At 43.1% G+C, this 23,033-nt stretch overlaps 1 protein-coding gene across 1 annotated transcript; it reads left to right on the plus strand.

Moving 5' to 3' along the window:
• Positions 1-7,306: 7,306 nt before the first annotated feature.
• TCAF2 (TRPM8 channel associated factor 2) lies at positions 7,307-18,331 on the plus strand. The gene is made up of 7 exons (XM_010214485.2): positions 7,307-7,935; positions 9,972-10,942; positions 12,767-12,861; positions 13,733-13,946; positions 14,593-14,832; positions 16,398-16,735; positions 18,052-18,331. Exons 1-7 carry the CDS (start codon positions 7,319-7,321, stop codon positions 18,295-18,297), a joined length of 2,721 nt encoding a protein of 906 aa, XP_010212787.2. The 5' UTR covers positions 7,307-7,318; the 3' UTR covers positions 18,298-18,331.
• Positions 18,332-23,033: the final 4,702 nt, after the last annotated feature.

The raw sequence follows: 23,033 nt of genomic DNA on the forward strand, positions 1-23,033 counted from the left end.
GGAGTCTGGTTCAGGTTCGGCAAGTCTAGCAGGTCTTGTTAGCTGAAGCTCTGCAAAAACATGGAGATTCCTCTTCTGTCCCAAGTGATGAGTCTGAGTTTGCAGCCTCAGGTCAGCCCTAATGCAAGTTCTCTGTATTCCCAAGTCATCAGGTCTCTGACCTCTTTTTTACCTAGATTTTCTCATATGCTCCATGCTTATTTATTTATTTTGCTGTATGCGGAGAAGTTGGAGTCTTCCTTGAATTATAAGCCTCTTTTTTTAAGTGTCCTTTAAGGTTTGTGTATATTATCATGGCATTAGAAAAGAGCCTGAATATTGTCAGAGAGGCCTTCAGAAGATACCTAGTTGAGGCATCTGATAATTCTGAGCGGAATGCTCAAGTTTATGTATTCATCAATAAGGGGATTTCCCCACAGTTTGGCTGAAGAGCAGGACAAAGGGGAGACTGACAAAAAGAGCCATCTGCAAGAAGACAGGGGCCTTTACAAAGGAGGGAAATAGGGGAATTCCCCCACATTCTTCAGCAAGGGGGACAAAGGAGTTGGTGAGCTCAGGTGAGAACAGATGGCGGGAGGCCGGAGTTCGGTGTAGGCGGGCTGGGAAGGCTGTAACTTCTGAGTACCTTGGCCAATGGGGAAAAGGAGAGGGCGTCCCTCGGTAGGGAAATTAGGATAAAAGGGGGGCTGTGTCCTCCAGCAATTTGAGAGACCCCACAGGGATATGCCCGGTGGATTCTCCCTTTCTTCGAACAAAATTTTAGGACTCCTCTGTCTCCTTTTTGGACATTCAGTTCCTGACAGCGAGATTTTCCGCACAATTCTGAAAGTAAAGATAGTAACTACTCAGCAGAGGGGAATTCAAAAGTAAGGTTTCAGAGTTAGAGAAGCATGACTAATAGTGATGAAAGTGATAATTTTAGCAGTAGATTCCAGGCTGAAAGACAAGAAAGATGAATATGCAAATAGCAGGGAATAGCCTGGGCAGTCGTATGTCCCCAGAACTGTTAGTTGCAGCAAGATTCTAGAATACCCTCTCCACAGGGCAAACCTAGCTAATGTCAGTATACAGCTTGCTACAGTTATTCCTAAGTTTGTGTGAAGATTTGCCATAGGTCATACGGCTTGGAGAAAAAGCTGAGAAAAGATAGAATAATGATGGATAGAATAATGCAGCTGGGCGGTAGCCTCTTGGAAAATAAGATTTAAGAGATCAACGATAGCATGTGATACTTCTGCTTGTTGCATAAAGTATCATGCATAATAAGGAGGAATCTGTCTGGTTTGTATGTTTTTTTGTTGCTTTCACGGCATGACTCCTGGAGGGTACAACAGAGCACAGCCTTTCTTTTGGGGAAACCCCACACGAGGGTCCCAGCCACTGCCATTCTGCCAAGTTACACCTACCCGCTCTTCATTCATCAGCTCTCAGAAGTCCAGACCGTGAGAAGCTTCTACTGCCGCTTCACCGAGGTGCCCTGATGTTCCTGCTTTCCCTTAATCCTGGCAGTATCTAACGCAACAAGCCTCGTGTTGTTTTTTTTGGTCAACGAGCAGAATTGAAATCGGTGTTTCTCCTTACCTGTTACTGCATCACTGCAGGCTATGGCAGGTTGGTGTGATCCTCCAGCCCCCCCAGTCAAAAAACATTAGACACAGGCCTCTCACATGTTCCTTTTCAAACATAACTTGTGGTGTTATGCATGACCTATGATTCATATGGTGTTAGTGGTGTTATCCTTCACTTTAAAATCCAGCAAAAATTAAGGAGAAAGGATCTGAGGTGGTACCTAACATGCACGCAAATGAGGCCCAACCCCTACAGTGTGCAGGATTGGAAGGCCTCTGTTCTAAACGACTGCGAAGTTCCACAACAGATATCAACACTTTTTGAAAAGTATAGGCATAGGACTTGCATTTATACAAGTTCTCTTTTTATTTTTTGGTAAGATTATTTTTTTCTCCCATGCTTCTATCTGCGAATTCCATTTACGTGATAGTGTGATTGGTGCTGCCTTCTTTTAAGATCGCAGATACAGATTTAAAAGGATAAACTTACAACTTTCTTGTGTAGACATTGCTTCCAATTCAATATATCACTGGCTCACTGTGAGCCTATCTGCAGTTCGTAGGATGCTAGTCAAGTAAGTTTGAATTAAGATTTTAATTACCAAATCAAATGCAAAGCTATTTTATGCAAATAAATATAATCAGCTGCTTTCATTATGTTCTTTCTTGTTGAGGTTTATCTTTAAAAGCAATTAAGATTGCTGGGCCGATGTACGTTTAGACACTCAAGTTCTCTGTTTCTTTGCACAGTAGCCAGTACCCTAATGAATACTTGCTAACATCACCAGAAAGCACAGGCAATTCTTGGTTCTTTCATTAAAACACAGCAATGTTTTACTAAGCTTGGAAATTGTAGTATTTTGTAATTTACTGCTGTAAAGTGCTGTAGGAAACCGCTGTAAAAAATTACAAATAGTAATTGTCTGGTTGATTCTGATGTGTTCATACTAAAAATGGGTTCTGTCAATTTGTAGGAACTAACTTTTTTTGTCCATCTGGCTTCTGCCTTTCAAATATATACCCTATCGAAGGGTTTTGTGATGTTTTTCTTGGTGAATCCAGCTTTTAATTGTTGCTTTAGATCCATTAGTCTTACAGCTTCATCTACTTTTCCTCTGGCTCTTAGTTTCCTCTTGATGTATTTATCTTTGTTTCTTTGATATCGTTAAGTAACATAAGAAGGCTTTCTTTATTGTTTCTTTTTTCCCGACTTATATTTCCTGTGCAAGCCTCTATTTATTCTGTTTATTCTTTATTGCTTAGTTCCTTCCATCTCCAATAAATGTTGTCTTTACCACTGTTCTGATAAGCTTTTTGAGAAGAACTGTTGACCAAGTTCAGGTATTGTATTTTTGTTCGTGTTTGATCTCTTGCACCTGAACGTAGTGCTTTTTCTCACCATCTTTGTTGCACATTAGTTGGTCTTAAGTTTCTTGGCTTACTGTTGTAGCGCTGGTGGCTTCATCGTACTTCTGTTTTCACAGGTGTTGAAGGCGGGGGTGGAGAAGCATGTGAACACAACTGGGACACGCAGTCCAGAAAGTCATTGATCCCGTCTTCAGGAAAGCGCAGGTTTGAGCCCATTCTCAAATATCCCCAGCTATTCTGAATGCTGTTCGTGTGTGAGCACATGCTGGGCATAGGCTTCGATTGAGTTCCAGACCCACTGGCAGGGAAAAGCCTGAATACTGAATAACTGCCCTAACATCAGCCTAGGCTGTCATTTGTGTGCCTAAGCCAGCTCTTGAGCCTGCTTACTCTTACTGTATAGACACAGATTTCTATGAAGCAGAATTCTCAGGTGCATTTTCAGTTTTTGCCTGTGTTAATTTTACACTCACACTATGGTTTACTAAGCATGTGTGACATTTTTACAGTAAGTTAGTGAGCCTTGCCTTGCCAGCAAGGGCATTGTCACACTGAACTCAGATGATCTTGCTGAGAAGAAAGAAATAAGGCATTTTTTGGAGTTCAGTGACATTTAATTTCTTCATGTAAGCCTTGGATTGCTGAGATGGGATTCATTTAATTAGAAAGGATTACATCAGAGGTAATTGTTCTTAGCTCCCATTATAATTAGCAGAGACCCAGGCAGTGGAGTGTAGGAAGTGATCCATGTCATGCTGAAGAAGCTTAAAGTAGGCCACACGGATTGCTTCCTGCAATTGCTTGCTTCTTTTCTCTGATAAAAATGGAGCCCACAGAGACTAGCTGAGCTCTAAAGTTCAGCACTCTGAAAGGCGGCATGCCCCAGATTGTTTTGCCTGCCTCAGAGAACTTTTTGTGGATAATCCACTTGGGCCTCCTAGTCTGTCCCAGATTATGGGTTAGCTGTTAGTCTATATGATCTCCTACTCAATTTCTTAATTAAAGTATGTTCTCCCTAATTGAAACTCTCATCTTGGTAATGAACAGGCATAATGAACGTAAGTCATTTTGTCTCTTCAGCAAATGCTGAATATCAGCATTCCTCATTTTGAACAATTTTATTAAGAAACGTATTAGAAGGACCAGCACCATTCTTCATGCCATACTATTCTTTTCTATCTACAGGCCTTGCAGCAAGCTAGGTGCTTGAATACTGTGCTTACAGCTGGACTGCAAAGGAGGGAATCAAAACAACGTCCCCTCTTCAAGGAGAACAGCCATCAGGTCTCCCTCTCTCGCTGAGCAGGCTGCATGTGTTCCTCGCTGGGGATCCTTCCCATGGCTGCCCTGAGCCTTGTGTTGTGTCCCTCGCGTGCATTTTACAATCTCCAACATTTTACCTATGAATGTATGCAGCAAACCTTACTCTTGATATCCTTCTCTCTGGAGAGACTGAGAGCTTGTCTAGAGATTAGAGGTGGAAGGGACAGGAGGAAGACAAGGAATGGGAAGGGGAGTCTGCAACTCATTCCAACATTGTCGCAGAGAGTTTGCACTTCATGTTTCTAAGGGAGTCAAGATCATTCTCTTCCTGCTGTGCATGCCTTGAACCAGTTGCTGTTTCCTTCAGATTCACATGACGTAGATCTCGGTCTTCTGCATCTTTCTGTAATTCTTGTAGGACCTTGGTGTTCATTCTCCTTGCCAGTCCTCTCCTGTCTCCCTACAAAGAGGGGCTTGTCTTTTGTTGTGTCTGCTCTGAGTCCCATAGAATGGCTATATGCATACAACAGGTGTGCCACATTCATTTTCTCCACACTGAAAATCTATACATGGCTGTAGAAACACAAAAACAAGCAAGCCGTAAACAGTTACTGATATTAGTGTGGGACTTATAGGGTAACTCCATGGTCTAGATCACTGTGAACAGTTTTGTCTGTAAACTGTAGAGGAAAACCCCAACGAGCTATATGCCATACAAGCTGTTCACATTTCCTCAAGAAGTTACACTTTGTTATTTCAGCTTGGCTCCCATGATATGAATGCAATGTTTTAACATAATGCCATTCATATGAAGAGGCCCCTACAATCATGAGAATGGACACAGAAATTATCTGTAGTGGCGCTTACTTGCTAAGGAATTGAAGATTGAACAAAAGTCTGAGGAAAAGCTGATTATTTTGCACAGTGCGCATGTAAGTTTCTAACCTGGCGTGTATTTCATTAGACTGTCTCCCCTCACTGTGGTGCTCCTACTGCTACTAACTTATGACACATAATAAGGCAAAAAAATTCTCATCCATGGCTCCTGCTTGCTCACTAACTGTCTTTCAAGTCAAAAGCACTTTGTGATTGAGCTGAACTGGGAGTATAAATTTTTTTGGAGTTAGGCTGCAGTAGGTGGAGGAGGTTCCCCCATTTGAATTAGTGATTCTTCAGGGGAGAAGTGGATAGACAGACTGGGCAAAGTTGCATACCTGCATGCCTTAACTGTTATTGGATATGTAAATTTCTAAGAGAAGCGTGGCTGTTTGAGCAAAGATTTATTAGCTGATTAATCATCCCAAAGAAGAATATGAATTTGAACTGGGCAACATTCAAATGCACCAATATCAACCATACTGTGGCAAATTGTTACAATACTTCAGTTTAAAGATGCTAAATTAGTTGAAAGCAGTTGAGTACTTCAGTTCTATGTTTATGCAAAAGTGAATAACTAAATGGTTAATGCGATAATAGGTGTGAATTTGTAAATACATAGAAATTGGTAATTCTAAGTATAGCAGGATAGTTATATCCTATTAAGAAAGAGTTAAAATCCTTCGGCAAACAGCCACATCTGATTCTGGCTAAGCCTTTAAATTTAGTGCTCATTCAAACACAGGGAAGCAATTCAAAATAGGTAAACAACCGAGTGATAAATTTCTGGGTGATATAGCTTTTTTTTCCCCCCGTGCTAGTTGGCAGCTTGCACTGAAAAATTGTATTTAAAACAGTGGAAAAAAAATCATATTTAAACAATTCTGGAGTCTCAGAAACGCTTCAGAGAAAAACAGGAACTTTCAGGCATGTCCAGAGGACAAGCCAGGGGAAATTATGCTGTCATTCATGATCAGGTTACAGTTTCTGAGCTTCTCTGAGCTTGCGATGAATAAATCTGTAGTGAGGATGCTGCTTCTCCACGATGACTCCGTTTCTCTGTGTTTGCACACTAAGGACAGTTTTCAGGGTAGCACATATGAAATTGAAAACCAGAAGGTGTCCCTCCAGTGCTGGTATGTCTCACAATCAGGAGGAGGGCCACCCCGCCTCGGAGCAGCTCTTTCTCTTGCCGTAGGCATTCTGCTCTGAGTCAGCCTTGGGGTGGGTCTAATTTAAGCACTCCGCCTCAAAACTGTCCTGTTTGCACAGTCTGTTACACAGCAGTCCCGGCTCAGCATCGGGGATTTTTTTGTTTTGTTTTGTTTTTGCTGAAGAAGATAAGCTTTCAAACTGGGGGAGCCTAAATAGAGCACATCTCACCCATAGACCTCAAAGGACCTGGCAATTTGAGGTCAGTACCATTTGCCTCACTTCACCAATGGGGAAACAAAGCTATGGAGAAGGGAAATGATTTCACGGAGATGATGTGGCGGTTCAGTGCAGGGGACTAGGGAAGGAATTTCCTCCTCCAAGACCTGTTTTCCAAGTCCCTGTTCTTCCAGGGGTGTTGATTGTCTTCCATCATTTATACTGATCCTCCTCCTCCTCCTCCCCTCCAGGTACTTTATAGTACCCATTTCTTTCAGTGTCTTAATGCATGTGGAAAAGCATGACTTTGGAAGCTCATCTTGGAGCAACTGTAGGCGTAGGTCTCTATATATTTAGTTAGGAAGAAAAGTGGAACTGCATATTGGAGTTATTGTGCTGATAAGTTCTTTACCTTCAGCAACATCTGTATTGCTTCGACCATTTTAGTTTCTCTTTCTTTGTAAAACACCACTGTTAAGGAAGTTCCTAACAGAATGTCTGAAGCCTCTAACCCTCCCACTCCCCTATATATATTGTTAGTGGAAGAGGTCCCAAGCACCCATATTTACTTGATCTTCGTCATGATGAATAGCTGGATTTGTTACATCAGTCTCTTTTGCTGTCATATATATACTTGCCACTTTTTTTGAAATGGTAAATAATATAATAACTAAATAATAAATAAAAAAAAAAAGAGTCCCTGAAGAGTTGTTCTTGTGAAGTTGCTTCCAGTAAATTATTCATGTTGGGTTTGGAGTTACTGTTAGACAACAAAGAAACAGCCTTGCAGTATTGTCAATAGTAGTACTTTAGAGCCACACCATCCTGTAGTGAATGTTGGTCTTCTCTCTACCAGGTAGTGTGACCTGAAGATGAAACTCGCTGCTACCTATGAACTGTTAGTGGATGCTGTTGGGCCATGGGACTTCTCTGGAGGCTTTGTTCCTTGTGAGCTGCTGCTAACTGGAAAGGATGCCTTCCCTGTGCTTGTGAGCCCTCAAAAACAAGTTCTGATCGCTGTTTCACAGTATGGGAAGGGCCGGATGGTGGTTGTTTCTCATGAGGGAATCTTAAAGGACTCCAAGTTTTCCCAGTTTCTCAGAAATGCAGTGGATTGGCTGAAGCCCTGCCCTGGGGCGCTGGTTGGAGTCCATCATCATTTGGATTCCCTCTCCAAGCTGCTCCTCGGGGCTGGCACCAAAGTGCAGGCCGGAGCAGAGCTCAGCACCTCTCTGGGTGTGTACTGTATGGATGCCTATGACAGTACTCAGGCAAAGAACCTGATTCACTTTGTAAAGGAAGGTGGGGGCTTGCTCATTGGAGGCCAGGCCTGGTACTGGGCTAGCCAACATGGCAAGGAGAAGGTGCTGTTTGAATTTCCTGGGAACCAGGTGACCAGTGTGGCTGGTGTGTATTTCACTGGAAACTCTGTAGGAAAGGGGATCTTCAAAGTTTCAAAGAAGATACCAAAGATTCCCTTACTTGTCCCGTGAGTATCTGAACTGTTATGTCTATCTAGCTATCTGATAAAGCTATACAGGTGAGATGCTTACACTAGATTCTTGAGTTAAGAGATGAGAATGATGAGGAATCCTGGTTCTTTAGTAGACAGGGATGCAATTTTTATCCTGAAGTTTAAGAGAGATCTTCTTACTATTTCCTGTCTCAAAGAATGATTTCTGACTGCTTCCAGGGTTGCTGGGAAGGCCCTGGGAAATCAGTTGGGGCAAGAAATGAGGGTAGCCAGTATTTAGAACAGCCTTTATGATAACAGCCAAATGCATCTGTGTGCAACATGCAGCAACCTGGGGAAGCGAAGAGTAACTCCTCTCCTTGCCCCCAGAACTGTACATTCAGAGCAACTGTGGCTTTCCCATGGTTAAAAAATGGATTTGAGATGGAATATCTGGCTGGTTTTCTGAGACACGCTCTGGCTGGCAGCTATTAAACGTGTTCAACCTGTTTCTTGCAGAAGTTTACTGGTGTAAGTGAAGCCTCAGGGTGGGTACAGAGCTGAGGAGGCTGGGCCAATGCCACATCCCTTCTCTATGGGCAGGAAGCCTCTGTGCTCCAAGATGATTTGGGGTTCCAGAGTGCTCCTTTGGGACCTAAAGCACATGTATAAAATTCAGGGCTCTTGTGACTGACATCACAGAACAGACAAGTGACCAGAATGCTGGGTGCTGTCTTTCTTATCTCTGTCCCCATTTAGTGTGCCAAGCTCCCACGGCCTTCTCCAGAGGTGAAGTGCAGTGGAGTCTTTGAGGAGCATGCATGCTGTGTTGCTTCCTCTGAGTGGCAGTTCCATCGCACTTCATATCGCACATTATAATAAGACTACCCACGAGTTTTTTTTTTTCTTTCCTCACAGTCTTTTTCTTTTATATATATGAAACTAAGCTGCAACAAATTATTGGATCTGATACTTACTGGATGCTGAATTTATGTCCCAGTAAAGGTAGCAGAAAGCTCTGCTGTTGAATTCAGAAAAATGCTTAGGACACAGTCCTCCCCCCCCCAAAAAAAAAAAATTAATTACAATTTTCTGAGTGACCCTTTTCCCCAGCTGCAGTTCACAGGCAGATAAGAAAGAGAGGGGGATGGAAAATTCACCAGAGAAAAGTTACATAGCAACTAACACTGTTTAAAAAGGTAATTGAAGTACAGCTTCTTTAGGGTGCTTCTGTGGTGCTTTTGTTGTGCCATATGTCTGAGACCTGTCCTGTGGTAAAGGATTGGAGTAAACTGATAAAGGAGAGCTGCAGTCTTGATTCCTGTCCTGTGAGTGTGCAGAAGGGCTGAATCATTTATTCTCACTGAGCTGGCTGCAAAGGCCATATAACAAGATGCTTTCCAGTCCATGGTGACATACAGGAGCTATGTGGAGATAAGAGGAGGGTCATGCACAATAAAATGACTTTATATGGTAGAGGTCAACAGATGGAAATTTGAGGAGTGTGTGTAAGGAGCCCAAGTCCTCTTCAAGTCGCTCATTGTCTGTATGCCTATCTGTCTAGTTTATTATTACTATTATTATTATTATTTATTTGTTTATAATAAATAAGTCAGTAGAGGCCAGGAAATAGAAATCTTTTGGGCTTTGATGGCTGATGATTTCTAGGGCGAGTTAAATGGATGAAGTTTTCCTTACAAGAGATTTGCCAATCTCTACATCAAGGTTTAAACATTCAATGGACTGATTAAAATATATGAAAGGCCTTCTATTTTTTGAGCTTCTGTGATGTGTTTAGAAGGATTTTTAAGCTGCTCTTCAAAGCCACAGGCCTAGAAATATCCTTTTGACTTTTTTATTTTTTTTTAATGAATGCTGAGATTCTTGCAGAGGTATTTGAGCTCCAAACCTGAAGCTTTAAAAGGAAACATAAACGCATTTTTAAAACTGCCAGAACTGACAATGTGATGTACTAAGGTGAGGGTGGAAGAAGAGACGTGGATGGACAAGGCAGACTCTTGTGTAAAAGACTGTGGGCCTGGGGCTAACTCTGATGTCTCTTGGTTTTGTAGACATCACGCCAATCTCAGCCTCGATGCTGAGTTTCTGCTGCGTGGCGTGGCAGAGCTGGATGTTGCGACGGGCGGTGTACCCTCCAGCTTGCTGGTGCACGGCGTGCTCGCCTTCCCGCTCTGCCTGGACAGCTCACACCGGTGTCTCGTAGCCGCAGCGCGCTATGGAAAAGGGCGCGTTGTGGTGGCAACTCACGAGAGTCAGCTGCAGTCCCCAAAGTTGGCTGGATTCCTGCTCAACGCTGTCCAGTGGCTGGACGCGGGGAGGAAGGGGCTGGTAGGTGTGGATGGCAGCCTGAAGAGACTGTGTAACTTGTTCCCTCATGGAGACATGAAGCTCCAGGTGTCACACCTGACAAGTGGTATGAGCGTGTACTGCTGCCCTTCCTACAGTGACAGAGAGGTGGAGAAGATTCATGCTTTTGTGGCGGAGGGAGGCGGCCTGCTCATTGGAGGCCAGGCTTGGTACTGGGCTTCCCAGAACCGCACCAAAGCTGCTGTGGCTGAATACCCTGGCAACAAAATCCTCAATCACTTCGGGCTCAGCATTCTGGGTCTGAATATCAAGGCAGCCAAATACCCAGCTGTGGTGCCCGGGGAGCACTATCACTTCCGCAAGGCGCTCTCACTTTTCTGGAGGCATGTAGAGAAGAATGAGGAGCTCAAAAGACCCTTGAAGGACTGGCTGCAAAGGCTGACACAAGACTGTGCTGCCTTTCTGCGCATCCCGGCCGAAGACTGCCCTACGTACGCCTCGCTCCACCGCATCCTGAGCAAAGTGCTTCGCAGGAGCGGCATTCCGCCTGTCAGCCAGCACTTCCCTGTCCAGAGCAACTCCAAAGAGGCTGCCCTTCTCTGCATAGCAAATGAGCTGTCCTGTGCCATGACAGACTGTGCAGCCCTAGTGCAGAAACCCGCCTGTGGGGTCTGTGACCTCCCTGTGACTGTGGAGATTGATGGCACAAACCCAGGTGAGAAGCGTCTCCCTCCCCCTCGAGGAATGCTGCTGCTGGGAGCAGCCTCCCCCCTCGCGCGTGTGTCTGTTCTCACATGGCTGAATGTGGGGACACTTGTATAATGTTGCTTTGGGTTTCTGAGGAAGGTGATGGCACTGCAGTGACGGACAGGCTCCTGTTGCAGCCAACCTCTATTGCAGTGCTCTGAAACACCCCGTGGTTGTTCAGCTCCCTCTCTCTTGGACTTCAGGGCACTGAGGGAGATGAACCCCCTAATAGAGACACCTCAAGGGAGTTGTGCAACATAATGGTTTTGACAACAAAGCTACCTTAAAGTTCTGGCCTCGCCGTGTTGATAGCCATCCCCAAAAGATCTGAATTGGGCAAAAAGGGTTATTTTTGATCCAGAGAATTTCATTCCAACTTACAGCACAGTCTCACAATTAGTGTCAGCACAACTGAAGGAGCAACTGGTTGTGGTTTGGAAGGTCTGGAATTAAGTTGGGAATTTCTTAGGCTGGTTTTGTCATTAAAGCCAAGGTTTTTTATAATCACATCCTGAAAAAGAAGTCTAAACTTAGGTTTTTTGTCTATATATCTCTATTAAGATTCTTGTGTGTAAACAGTATGTTTAAACTCTAGGTAGTTCTACTAGTAAGTTACTTTTTCCTGGAGAGAGTCCCTCTTTTTTTTGGTATTTGAATATGTTAGAGAGGTTCACCGGTTTTCAGTTCTCTAATGACTCCAGGACAAAAACAGAAAATCGTTTAGGACTAACTGAATTCAGCACATTGGATTAAACACTTTTTTTTTTTGCCAGAAATTATTTGGTATTTGTATAGTTTCACATAAAAAAGGAAACGCCAGCAAACCATGATTTATGGTTAGCAGTACTTCAAAAAAGCTATCAGGGCAAGCTGAGCAAAACCATGATAAATTGCTGAAACATGGTATTTAGTGAACATGGTATTTGGTGAGACATGATACTGCCATATTTACTTTTTTTCTTGAAGAAAGTTTTGCTGGAAAAAAAAATGGTCATTCTCTCATGGGTGTGTTTTATGACCATACAACTCTTTTTAGGACTGTTACTGTTTGTGCTGAAATACACTTGCATAAATGTTATGTGAGAACTAGTGAGTGAAGTTTGTCTGGACAGTACAATAGAGATGGATCAACTTTGCACTGTGTGTCACCACTGTCCACAGAGATCTTCTAGTCAGGGGAGACTTGCATTTCTATGGAAAGACTGTCTAAAATCTTGATGAATTGTACTGGAATGCTGGGATATCCAACTTAGAGTTCTACCTAGGATAGGATAGACCTTTTAGGCTTTCTCCTAATTTCAGTCTGCTAGGAATAGGAATTCGTGTTGTCCTCAGCTTGTGCGGACCAGGCTGAAGAGAAAATACAATTTCACTGTCTGTTATTTAGGAAATGATTTATGACTATTAACTTTTCAATTGTATTTAATATCATGGCAATATGCCTCTCTTATTAGAGCTTTAGTTTGAGAGGATCCAAGTGGAGGTGTTGGGGTTTCAGTTTCTTTTTTGTGTTTTTAAAGGTGTTGGTAAGTGCATTTAAGCTTGGCATTTTTAGAAGTTCAAATTTGAGTGGGCAAGCATGTCATTTTTTTGACAGTCTTGTTCACATAATACCTTTTGCTCTAAAACCAGAAATGTATTTCTGACAGGTTGGGTAAAACACCAGACAGTTTTGTGAGTGCAGAGCCAGACAAGAGAGGATAAATATTCTCTTTTTGCAGCTTGAGACCTCTACAATTCATGACATTAGGCTGCAAAAGTGCTGACTGTTCAGGAATGTTTTAACTTTTAGGTAAGACAGCCTGGAGAAGCACAGGACTCTATCTCCCTGAAGGACACACAGCAGTTATAACATTCCCTTGCATGGCAGTCGGTGCTGGTCTGCAGGTGAGTTTTCTTGATTTGGCTGCTTCTCACTGATGTATTTGTCAGGTGAGCACTCAAAAGCAAGACTCGGGAGGCTTTTCTCCTTACTAATTTTGCTGCCATTTCAATCCTTGCCTACTGCTGCCACCCTACGGCACTTTTAGTGTATTATCATTATTTCATTTCCCACGCTTTACTATTATTCTTTCTGTGTGCTGGTGAGTGTGGCTACTGCCTGAAGGCATCTGTGCTTTTCTTTCACCCTGCAGATAGACTCTTCTAATCAGCAAACTTAGCCTTGTCTCTAAACTAGCTACTTGAGCTCCTGCTATCTAGAAGTGCAAAACAGACAAGTGCTCACCTCCTTGGGTTTTTTTTTTTTTTTTTTTTTTTTTTTTTTTTTTTGTAGAAAGCTCCATGTAGCTGAAACCCGATGTTAACTCAGGTCCTTCTGTGCGATTTTGCAGCTCCATGCTGTCTGTTTCACTGTATCACTACCACGAAAGAGGCACAAAAAGGGAAGTCAGCAGGGATCGATCTCTTCACCTCACCTTTTTGTGTATGACTTCAGTTCTGGTGAAGAGTGAAGAAAAGATCGGTACAATGCTCTAGTGAGGGAAGTCACTGCTGACAGTGAAAAAGGCAGAAGAGGTGAAAACTGACAGGGACAGCACTGAACTTTATCATTTGTTGTTGTTGTTGTTTTTCCCACTTGTTTTGCTGCTTCTACTCACCACAGGCTGGAAAGCTTGAGTAGGGTTGGAGTCAGAAGGCTGCTTTTGTATGTGTGCCCTTAAAGGACAATCCTGCACCAAGGGTTTCAGAGTGCTGTGGCCTGTCAGCTTGCCCTTGGAGTGCTTTGCTCAGCTCTTCTTACGCTTCTGTTTGCCAGGTGCAGATTGGATGTCATGCGGATGACCTCTCTCATGCTGCACAGCTGAAACGGGCTCCAGTGGTGATTCGCACCTGTGATATTACCTGCCAGAAGCAGTCTGTTTCCTGCCTCTGGGGTGGCCTTATTTACATCACAGTGCCAGGAAAGAGTGTCCTGGGGAAACTGTCCATCACTGTAGAAGGGGCAGTGAGAGCTCCTTTCTTCAAGCTTGGTAGGTTTATTTGGTGCCCTTGTCCTTAGCACTGCTGTTATAGATGCTGTTATTCTTGTAACTTCAGGGCTGCTGACCTTAGCCCAGGTTTAGTTTTCTTGTTTTGTCTTCCTTTGACTTGCCTTGAAACCCTGGGTACTGCTATGTGGAGGGAGGCAAGTGAGAGGGCTGTCGTGAAATGGGCACTATTTGTCCAAAATGACATTTCTTAGAGGTTGGAGTTGTCATTTTCAGCAAAATCCCAAATTTGCTTTGCCATATGCCTGCACCCATATGACCATCTCTGGTCCCTACAAGTAAGTAGTAATCTCTCAACTGATGGATTTTCCTGTATTTCCATCAGTTTCCCTTCTCTTGTTGTATGGAACTTCTTTTTGCTCCTCTGTCAGAATAAACAAAAATCAGTGTTGTTATCTCTCTGTTGAAGAACAAAAAAGGAGAACATTAAGAGAGTCCAGAGAAGTTTGTTGCTTCTTTTTCTCAGATAGGAAGCAGATATCTGCTCTTGCTGTGTCTTGAGTGTAAGACAGTCCTTTTCTGTCTGTCTGCTATCTACACAAGAGCCCTGAGGAGACCTCTGAAGCACATGTTTCTGTGGCTTGACCTCTGGGAGTGTGCTCAAAACTGATTTTCTGTGTTGATGTAGGGGAGACCTGTGAAAAACAGTGGCAGGCCTGTATCCGGCATTACCCTGCTCCCTGGGCAGAACTAGCTGTTGAGAACCTTATCCTGACGGTGCCAGCTGACAGCGTTCGCCACATAGAGAACCCAAAGCCACTGCTGAGCCTGTGGGATGAGATCATGGTGGCAATAAGCACGCTGGCGGCCGTACCAACAAAATTCCCAAGGCCAGAGAGGATTGTTACGGATGTCCAGATCTCATGTGGTAGGTGTATTGCTTTATGGCCTTCTCTGGGAGCGCAGAAGGAAGTGGCCTCTAGCAGCAGTGTCCATTGCTTTGAGGTTGTTGTGCTAAAATTGGAGTACAAACTTATATAAGGGGTGCAAGCCTTGCATAACTGAGCTGCTCCATCAAGATAGAAACGTGGTAAAACACATTGACTCTTGCAGTTGCCCCTCTGCTTTCAAAAGTGGTATCGACCCACTCAGATTTTCTGCCTCTCCAAGTGTTCTGAGAGGCAGAGCTGCTGACTGCAGTGGTTTTGGCCACATGCAGTTATTCATTCTCCTTCCTGCATGCACTGCAGGGACAGTGTATCTGGGAGATAGTGACCTGGTTTCTGTTTTTCCCTGCCTCAATTACAGGACTGTTTGCTTACAATAATTTGTAGTTGTATGGCCTGCTGGAGACAGGCTGTACAGGGGTTACCATGGCCAAAGCTTAGCCTGAAAAACACATGTTTCCGAGCTGATGGCAAAGGAGAAACAGATTGTGCATCAATATCAAAGGCCGAGTTTGTAGTTTTACACCGATGCTCACCCACATCCCCACCCTGACTTCTGAAGTTGTGAATCAAGTCCATTTGATTTAGAGTCAGTTAGATGGTGAATGTGGAAGCTTGCAATGCTATTGTTATTCAGTTGTTTCTCAAAGCCAGCTGGTTAAGTCATCATACAGTGAACATAAGGGCTTGGCATGAGCCCTGATGTCTTAACCCCTCGCTAGACCACATGGAAATAATTTTTTGCACTTTTGACAGTGTTAAATTCTCCTGTCCTGGGAAAATGCCAGTTAAAATTACCATAGTCTGCAGACTCAAAATTCCCTTGTGGTGTGGATTGTGTAAATGTTTACATTCACATTTTTCAACTTGAAATTTTGGGGTTGGGAGGGTTTGCTGTAGTGTTGTTCCCCTTCAGGGAAACTCAAGATCTTAAATAGTTTCTGCAACAAGGAACATGTGATTCATGTCCTCTAGCTTGGCTAGTGTGCAAGCTTTGTGTTCAGTCAAAACCCGTTATGTAGGCTCCCTTTGTGGTGAGTGTAAAGGACTGTTTAACTTATCCTGTTATAGGTGTTTGGGGAGATGACTCTCGTATGAATTTTTGGGAATCTTCAAGGGCAAATTAGGGGTGAAGCCACCCAGGATACTTGAGTAAAATCCCTTGCAGTGCCAAATTCTCACCCAGCATGATGCAGATAAATTTTTTAGACTTGCAATATTTACACAGGAAGAGTCAAGTGCTGCCAGAGTGCTGAATTACATTATTGCATGGTTGGACTGACCTCACTGTGCTCAGTTTGAGATATTTCATATCTGTCCTGAGCAAGTAGGCAAAACTGCACCTAATTGAGAGTTCAGTGTTAGCCTTACACCCGTTGTTTGTCTGTCTGTTGAGGTGAAGTTTGTAGTTTTATCTCAAAAAAGGAAAAGATTGTCACTTGTGGTTACAAAGTGCGGTTTGGGAGATGGAGGAAAGGTCCTTTATACCTAAGAGGTACTGGAATAAGGAATTACTCTGTGTGTTGATACCTGCCTTTTCCTGCAGGCTGGATGCATGCTGGCTACCCCATCATGGGCCACCTAGATTCTGTGAAGGAGATGGTGGACATGAAGCACATGAAAACCACTGGTCTTTGGGGTCCTGTCCACGAGCTGGGACACAATCAACAGCGGCAAGCATGGGAATTTCCCCCTCATACTACAGAAGCTACCTGCAATCTCTGGTCTGTCTATGTGCATGAGAAGGTGCTGGGGATTCCTAGGCATCAGGCCCATAAGGCACTTAGGCCAAATTGTCGGGAAGAAAGGATAAGAGGGTATCTGAAGAAGGCTGCTCAGCTAAAGCACTGGGAAATGTGGACTGCACTGGAGACATATTTGCAGGTAAGGACTCTAAATCAAGAGCCCTGTCCAGGTTAAGGTGTGCTCTCACAAGAAGCATGTGAGAGAGGTCTTCCCCATACTCGCTGTAGCAGCCAGTAGTCTAGTCGAGAGAGCATTCAGCTTGATTTGAATTTGAGATTTACAGCTGAGTGTCCATTATGATGACTTACACTGTTGACTGCTGTAAGGTGAATATTCCTCAGCCCCTCTCCTGGGGCCGAGATCACAATCTCTCCTTCCTGTTTTCTGACTACTCCTTCTTCTCTTGTCCTCCTTCTATCCGGGTTCTCCCCAGTTCCTTACTGTTTTCTTCCAGTAGAAGATGGGCTGTGAGGGAGAGAACAGATAGTTTTAATTCTGCTCATGTTGTGACATGTAGCTGAGAACCACCTGAATACTTGAACTCAGAATCTAGGAGATGCTCTTGCATTCAGCAGGTCAGATGTAACAGTCCGTATGAGGAGCCTTCTGTGTAACTTCTCTCTCTGCTTTTGGCCCTGTGCAAAACCAGACCCTTCCTTCTCTTACCTTCTCCAACCTTCCTACCCCCAAATCTTGCCTAATTCATAGCTAGTCTCAGCACCAGGGTGGTTCCATGTATACATAGGAACATGAGAGGCAGAAAACCTGCTTGTTCTGCCTAATGTAAAAATGTTGTCTGCCACTGCTTAGCTGTTCCAGCAGGATGGAGGATTTGTGGAATACATTTTATTGTCAAATTAGTGTCAAAGTGTGTTGCACGTTCTGCTTCCTGTCATGCCGTTGTTCCAACTGACCTCTCCATGCTTACCTTGTATTGAGCAACAAAATAGGTTTCTCCTCCCTCTTGAAACTCATTACAGTAGCTTCACCCTTTGTTCTTACTCCTAGACAAAACATGATCTGCCCACAATCTCTCCTTCCCGTTCTCCGACAACTCCTTGTTCTCTTATCTTCCTTCTGTCCAGGTTCTCTGAGTCCTTACTGATGTTTTTTCTCTGCACAAGAAGCTTTATTCTGCAGAAATCATCAGCTTGCATAGTTGGTTGCTGATGAGTGCTGACATTTCTATCTCTCCCCAATGCACCTATTGTCTCTGTTGCAGGCCAATAGAGTGGGAATATTTTTTTTGGTTTGTTTTTTTTTTTCTGTACATTAGTGCTGTAAGTTATGATCTGAAAGTTTGATGACTTTGTCTAACTTTACTCCTTTTCCAAAAGGCATTGCAGAAACCTGTGGAAGTTTCTATTACTTGTAACACAGGAATAATGTTTATGAAATGAGAATTTATTTTTTATTTATTTCTTTAATTCACACTCTATATTCTTGTTCCTCAGTTGCAGGAGGGCTTTGGTTGGGAGCCATTCATTCACCTCTTCTCTGACTACCAGAAAGTGTCCGCCATCCCAAAGGACAACTCTTCTAAGATGAATTTGTGGGCACAAAAGTTTTCTCATCAGGTGAACAGAAACCTGGCTCCTTTTTTTATGAGCTGGGGATGGCCCATCAAGACAGAGTTATCTACAGAACTGTCATCTTTACCCAGCTGGGAAGAGGACCCAATGAAGTCATACAGACTGTGAAGGAAACACATCAGGATGTTGGTTCTCAGAACTAACTACAGCCTGTCATTTTTTCTTTGTATGCTGCATGATATGTTTGCTATATATTTAACCTTATCCTAAATTCTTTATCTTTTAGCTGTCTTAGGATGGACGCCAATCCTGGCAGAAATTCAGCAGAAACCATCAATTGCCTTCATAATGTTGTATTCTTCATTTATGTTCTCAAGAACACAAGATCATCACTACTGATTTGATTACCTGTAAAATTCCCAATCTTTAAGTATGCAGAACTTCTACACCTACTATCATGAAATTAAGTGACTTTATAGTGCTTATATACAGAGGCTGCTTAGCAGATATTGAAATACTGTTGATTTCTTGCTACTTTAAAATGCTGTGTGACTAAAGGTCCAATTTTATCTGAAGCAATTCAATAATGAGTTATACCTGTCAACACTCACCTTAGTCTGTGAGCAAAATGCTAGTGCTGAAAACTCCCTTCTGCTAGACGAGAGCAATAGAATCATAGAATGCTTAGGGTTGGAAGGGACCTCTAGAGATCATCTAGTCCAACCCCCCTGCACACGCAGGGTCACCTAGAGCACGTGGCACAGGACTGCATCTAAGCGGGCTTTGAAGATCTCCAGGGAAGGAGACTCTACAACCTGTCTGGGCAGCCTGTTCCAGTGCTCTGTCACCCTCACTGTTAAGAAATTTTTCCTTAAGTTCCTTAAGTACTTAAGTTTCCTTAAGTAAGCTGTGGCTTTTCCTTTTCCTGATAGTAAAGCATGCAGTGGCATTGAATGATTTGATAATCGGTTAAAGCCCTGAGCAGCTTCTTGGTTTCACAGCACGTAGAGAACCAGAGAAATTTGTGCCCTTTGATTCTCAAGTAGCAACTGTGGAACTAACCCACACATTTAAATAGATAAAACAGGATTAATTACTTAATCCTATCTTAAAATAGGATTAATTTAGACCCCCTAAAATCAAACGTTTCAATCTGAGCTCACCAAAGGCTTCCTTTAGGGCCAGTGCAGAGAAGGAGTTACCTACAGGGGCAGTTCAGTTCTTCCTGAGATGACGCATGAATTGCTCTTTGAAGGTGCCTGTTCCTCTCCGATGGCTCTGAAAAGAGTCTTTGTGAGCAGTTCAGGTGGAGATGGCTGATTCTGAGATAAATTAGGTAAGGTGAGATGAGTCATCACCTTAGCATGAAAGGAAGTGAACTTAGATGTGTGGCAGAGACATACATAGTTTTTTGACTGCTTCTCTGAGGTGTTTGGTGCTATCTGCACTTGTCTTAGGGACTTGAATACTTTTCCCAATCACAGTCCTCTATAGTTCGCAGTATAAAAATGCAAAAACCTGAATGTACATGAGAAAGACATGTACATGAAAAGCTAAATGTCTATGAGAATGGGGAATGAAGGCTGGAGAGGATGCAGGATTGAAGGTAACAATTGAAAATATGCAATACGGATCTATTATTGCCAAAGCTGAGCTGAAGTTTAAACTCCATAGTAGAACAATGGGATACTAGAGATTCAGGGAGTTCCGTGGGAGTGGGATTAAAAACTGAGTGATTTAATATTACATAATAAGGCTAATACTTGAATACGTCATCACACCAAGGCTAGACAAGAAAGAAGAGAAGCCTGTTTCTCGTGGAGGAAGCTTGGACAGTTGTATAGAACTGTATTGAGCATAAACTGTGTGAGTGAACTGAATGGGACATAGTATTGCCTAAGTAGTGCTCTTTAGGGACACGATAGCTAGAGGGGGCTAGCTTACTTTGTAATCACAGCAGATGATAGCATCATTTTAAGATTAAGCTGCCTTTCGTAACTGAGCATCTAAGCAAAATGCTGTCCAAAATAAACAGAATTCAGCAATGGTATAATTGTAGTAATGGCCTTTTTCTTTTTTTTGTAAACAGTACACTACAGTACAGATTGGATGATATACTTTTTGATAGTTCATATTGCTTATAATTTGCAGTCTTCATGAAGTCTGCAGATTATAAAATGAGATTTCTTTTACATGAGACTTCTTTTCAGTCATGGGTTAAATTAATTGCATTCTTAAGTATTTGATATTATTTTTTTCACATGCAGTGTTTCTCTACCTTTCATTTCAGGTCTACTTTAAAATGGGTTAAAGCAGGGAACTTCATACTCAGGCTGTGAACTGCATTATTCTGCATTTGTCTCTACAGTGTAAAAAAAAAAAATCCACAGTGACACTAAATTAAATCCTGCTAATAATTTTAAATGTGTGCCTGCATAGAGTAGGAAGAATGGGTGGTAATTTATTGAGCCTTGTAGAATTACAAAATACCTCTTGTGGATTAAATATAAAAGTACATCCCATCCACCCAAGCCAAGCTGATAGACAGTGTCATTTGGGAACAAAGATGTTCCAGTCTCCACCTAGACCTTAACCACAACAACCAAGGCAAAAGCAAAATTCAACATTTCCAGAAGCCAGAGCAAGCTCAGTTGTCCGTGTGAAGAAATGGCCTCCTGAAGAAGGACTAAAATGTTACAGTTAATAATGAACAGTAAGAATTTAAAAACCGTTAAAAAATAAAAGAAAATTAAAAAAGGAGATGACGCCAAAGACAGGACCAGGGACAAGCTACGAGATATGCCTGAAGGGTGCGTCTAAGAGACAATAAATGATATTCTGGCAGGGCCTTGCTCTTGGTAGTCCAGTAAATATGCTGTTGTCATTGCTAGCTGCAGGTCATATGTGTTGTACTAATTTAACAGCTCAGTGCTCACTAGTTATCGTCTTGAGTGGTCATGCATTCCATTTCCTATAGCTTAACGTGGATTCTGCATATTTTCCAGTGGTAAAGATCTAACACTTCTCCATAGTCATGATGTAACTGATCTCTGATTCATACCCCAGAGGGCTGGGCTGCCATTCTGAGGGACCTGGTCAGACTGGAGAGCTGGGCAGAGGGGAACCTCCTAAAGTTCAGCAAAGGCAGGTGCAGGGTCCTGCACTTAGGGAGGAATAGACCACACAAGAGTACAGGTTGGAGGTTGACCTACTGGAAAGCAGCTCTGCAGAGAAGGACCTGGGAGTCCTGGCAGACACATACACGGGTGTGTGTTAGGAACAGTGTTGCCAACTGTTCCTAACAGGTTAAGGGAGGTGGTCCCTCCCTTTTACTCAGCCCTGGTGTAGCCTCATGTAGAGTACAGTGTCTGCTTTTGGGCTCTCTATGACAAAAGGGACATGGAAATACCGGAGAGAGCCCAGCGCAGGGCTACAAAGTTAATTAGGTGAACTGCAGCATCTCTCATACAAGAAGAGGCTGAGAGAGCTGGGCCTGTTTAGCCTAAAGAAGAAAAGACTACGAGGGGTTCTTACCAATGTACACAAATACCTTAAGAGAGGGTATGAAGAGGACAGTGCCAGACTCTTTTCAGTGGTGGCTTGCGGTAGGACAGGAAGCAACGAACACCAACTGAAACACAGGAAGTTCTGCCTGAATTTGTGGAAAAAACTTTATGACTGTGAGGGTAACAGCCAAGGGAACAGGTTGCTTAGAGAGCTTGTGGGTTCTTCTTCACTGGAGATAATTAAAACCCACCTGGACACGATCCTGTGCACGTGCCCTAGTGACCCTGCTTGTGCAGAGGAAGTTGGACTAGATGATCTCCAAAGGTCCCTTCCAACCTTAATCATTCTGTGGGCCAATAAGGAACAGGCTGCTTAAGAAATATAAAAACAACCTCAAGATCAAGGAGGAAGAACTTCCTACACCTCTCCCCACTGAACTCATCCTGGCAAAGAACTCGGGGTGTTGATGACTCATGGCAATCCATGTTTTCTAAGAGAACACTGGCACCATTGACCTGGAAGACCCAGCACTGTGGAAGCTGTTAGATACTGAGGAGTCTATGTACAACACCTTTAACTGCGGCATTATGGGGATTTAACAATAATTGAATACTTTGTATTATATTTATTAATATATTTTTCACAGAATCACAGAATGGTGAAGGTTGGAAGGCACCTCTAGAGATCATCTAGTCCAACCCCAAACTGCTGCTCAAACAGGGACACCTGGCACAGGGTGGCATCCAGGAGGTCTGGAAGATCTCCAGAGAAGGAGACTCCACAACCTCTCTGGACAGCCTGTTCCAGGGCTCTGTCACCCTCACAGTAAAGAAGTTCTTCCTAATATGCAGATGAAACTTCCTGTGTTACAATTTGTACCCCATGGTACAAATTCTCCTTTGGAGTCAATGGCCTTTGGGAGACATTCATGAGCTGCGCTACAGCTGGCAAAGATCTGAATGAGGGTTTCTTCCTCACACCCCTGGAGCCATCTGCAACATCTGGTCTGTTTGTGTGAGTGAGATTGTGTTGGACATCCCAAGAGATAAGGCCCTCAACGCCCTTGTAACAATGCTCTTAGAAAGAAGAGAATTCAAGGTTGCATTAAATGTGGAGAACAGCTGAATGACTGGGAAGTGTTCACTGCACTGGAGACCTACCTGCATGTAATCTGCAAGAAAAATAAACTTTTAAGTAGAATGCAAACTGATTTACAAGTTGATCATTTTAATGTAGAGGTGCTTCTTTCCTTTTCCTCACTTTCCTCAACACAATTTCACCCCCCCCACCACCATCATCTCAATTCAGTTCTCTCTCTCTCTCTCTCTGCTGAATATTAGTCTCCAGGCAATAATATGATAATACTATATATATATATACACACATATATATAGCAT

The sequence above is a fragment of the Tinamus guttatus genome, unplaced genomic scaffold (assembly GCF_059628265.1).
Source record: "Tinamus guttatus ecotype Peru unplaced genomic scaffold, ASM5962826v1 Tinamus_guttatus_pri_ptg000408l, whole genome shotgun sequence".
Lineage (NCBI taxonomy): Eukaryota > Metazoa > Chordata > Aves > Tinamiformes > Tinamidae > Tinamus > Tinamus guttatus.

Bases quoted from the DNA above. Each gene is read 5' to 3' on its own strand.
- TCAF2 (XM_010214485.2), top strand. From the start codon at position 7,319: ATGAAACTCGCTGCTACCTATGAACTGTTAGTGGATGCTGTTGGGCCA. The intron at 7,936-9,971 runs GTGAGTATCTGA...TTGGTTTTGTAG, and splicing joins AAGATTCCCTTACTTGTCCC to ACATCACGCCAATCTCAGCC. The intron at 12,862-13,732 runs GTGAGTTTTCTT...TCTGTTTGCCAG, and splicing joins CAGTCGGTGCTGGTCTGCAG to GTGCAGATTGGATGTCATGC.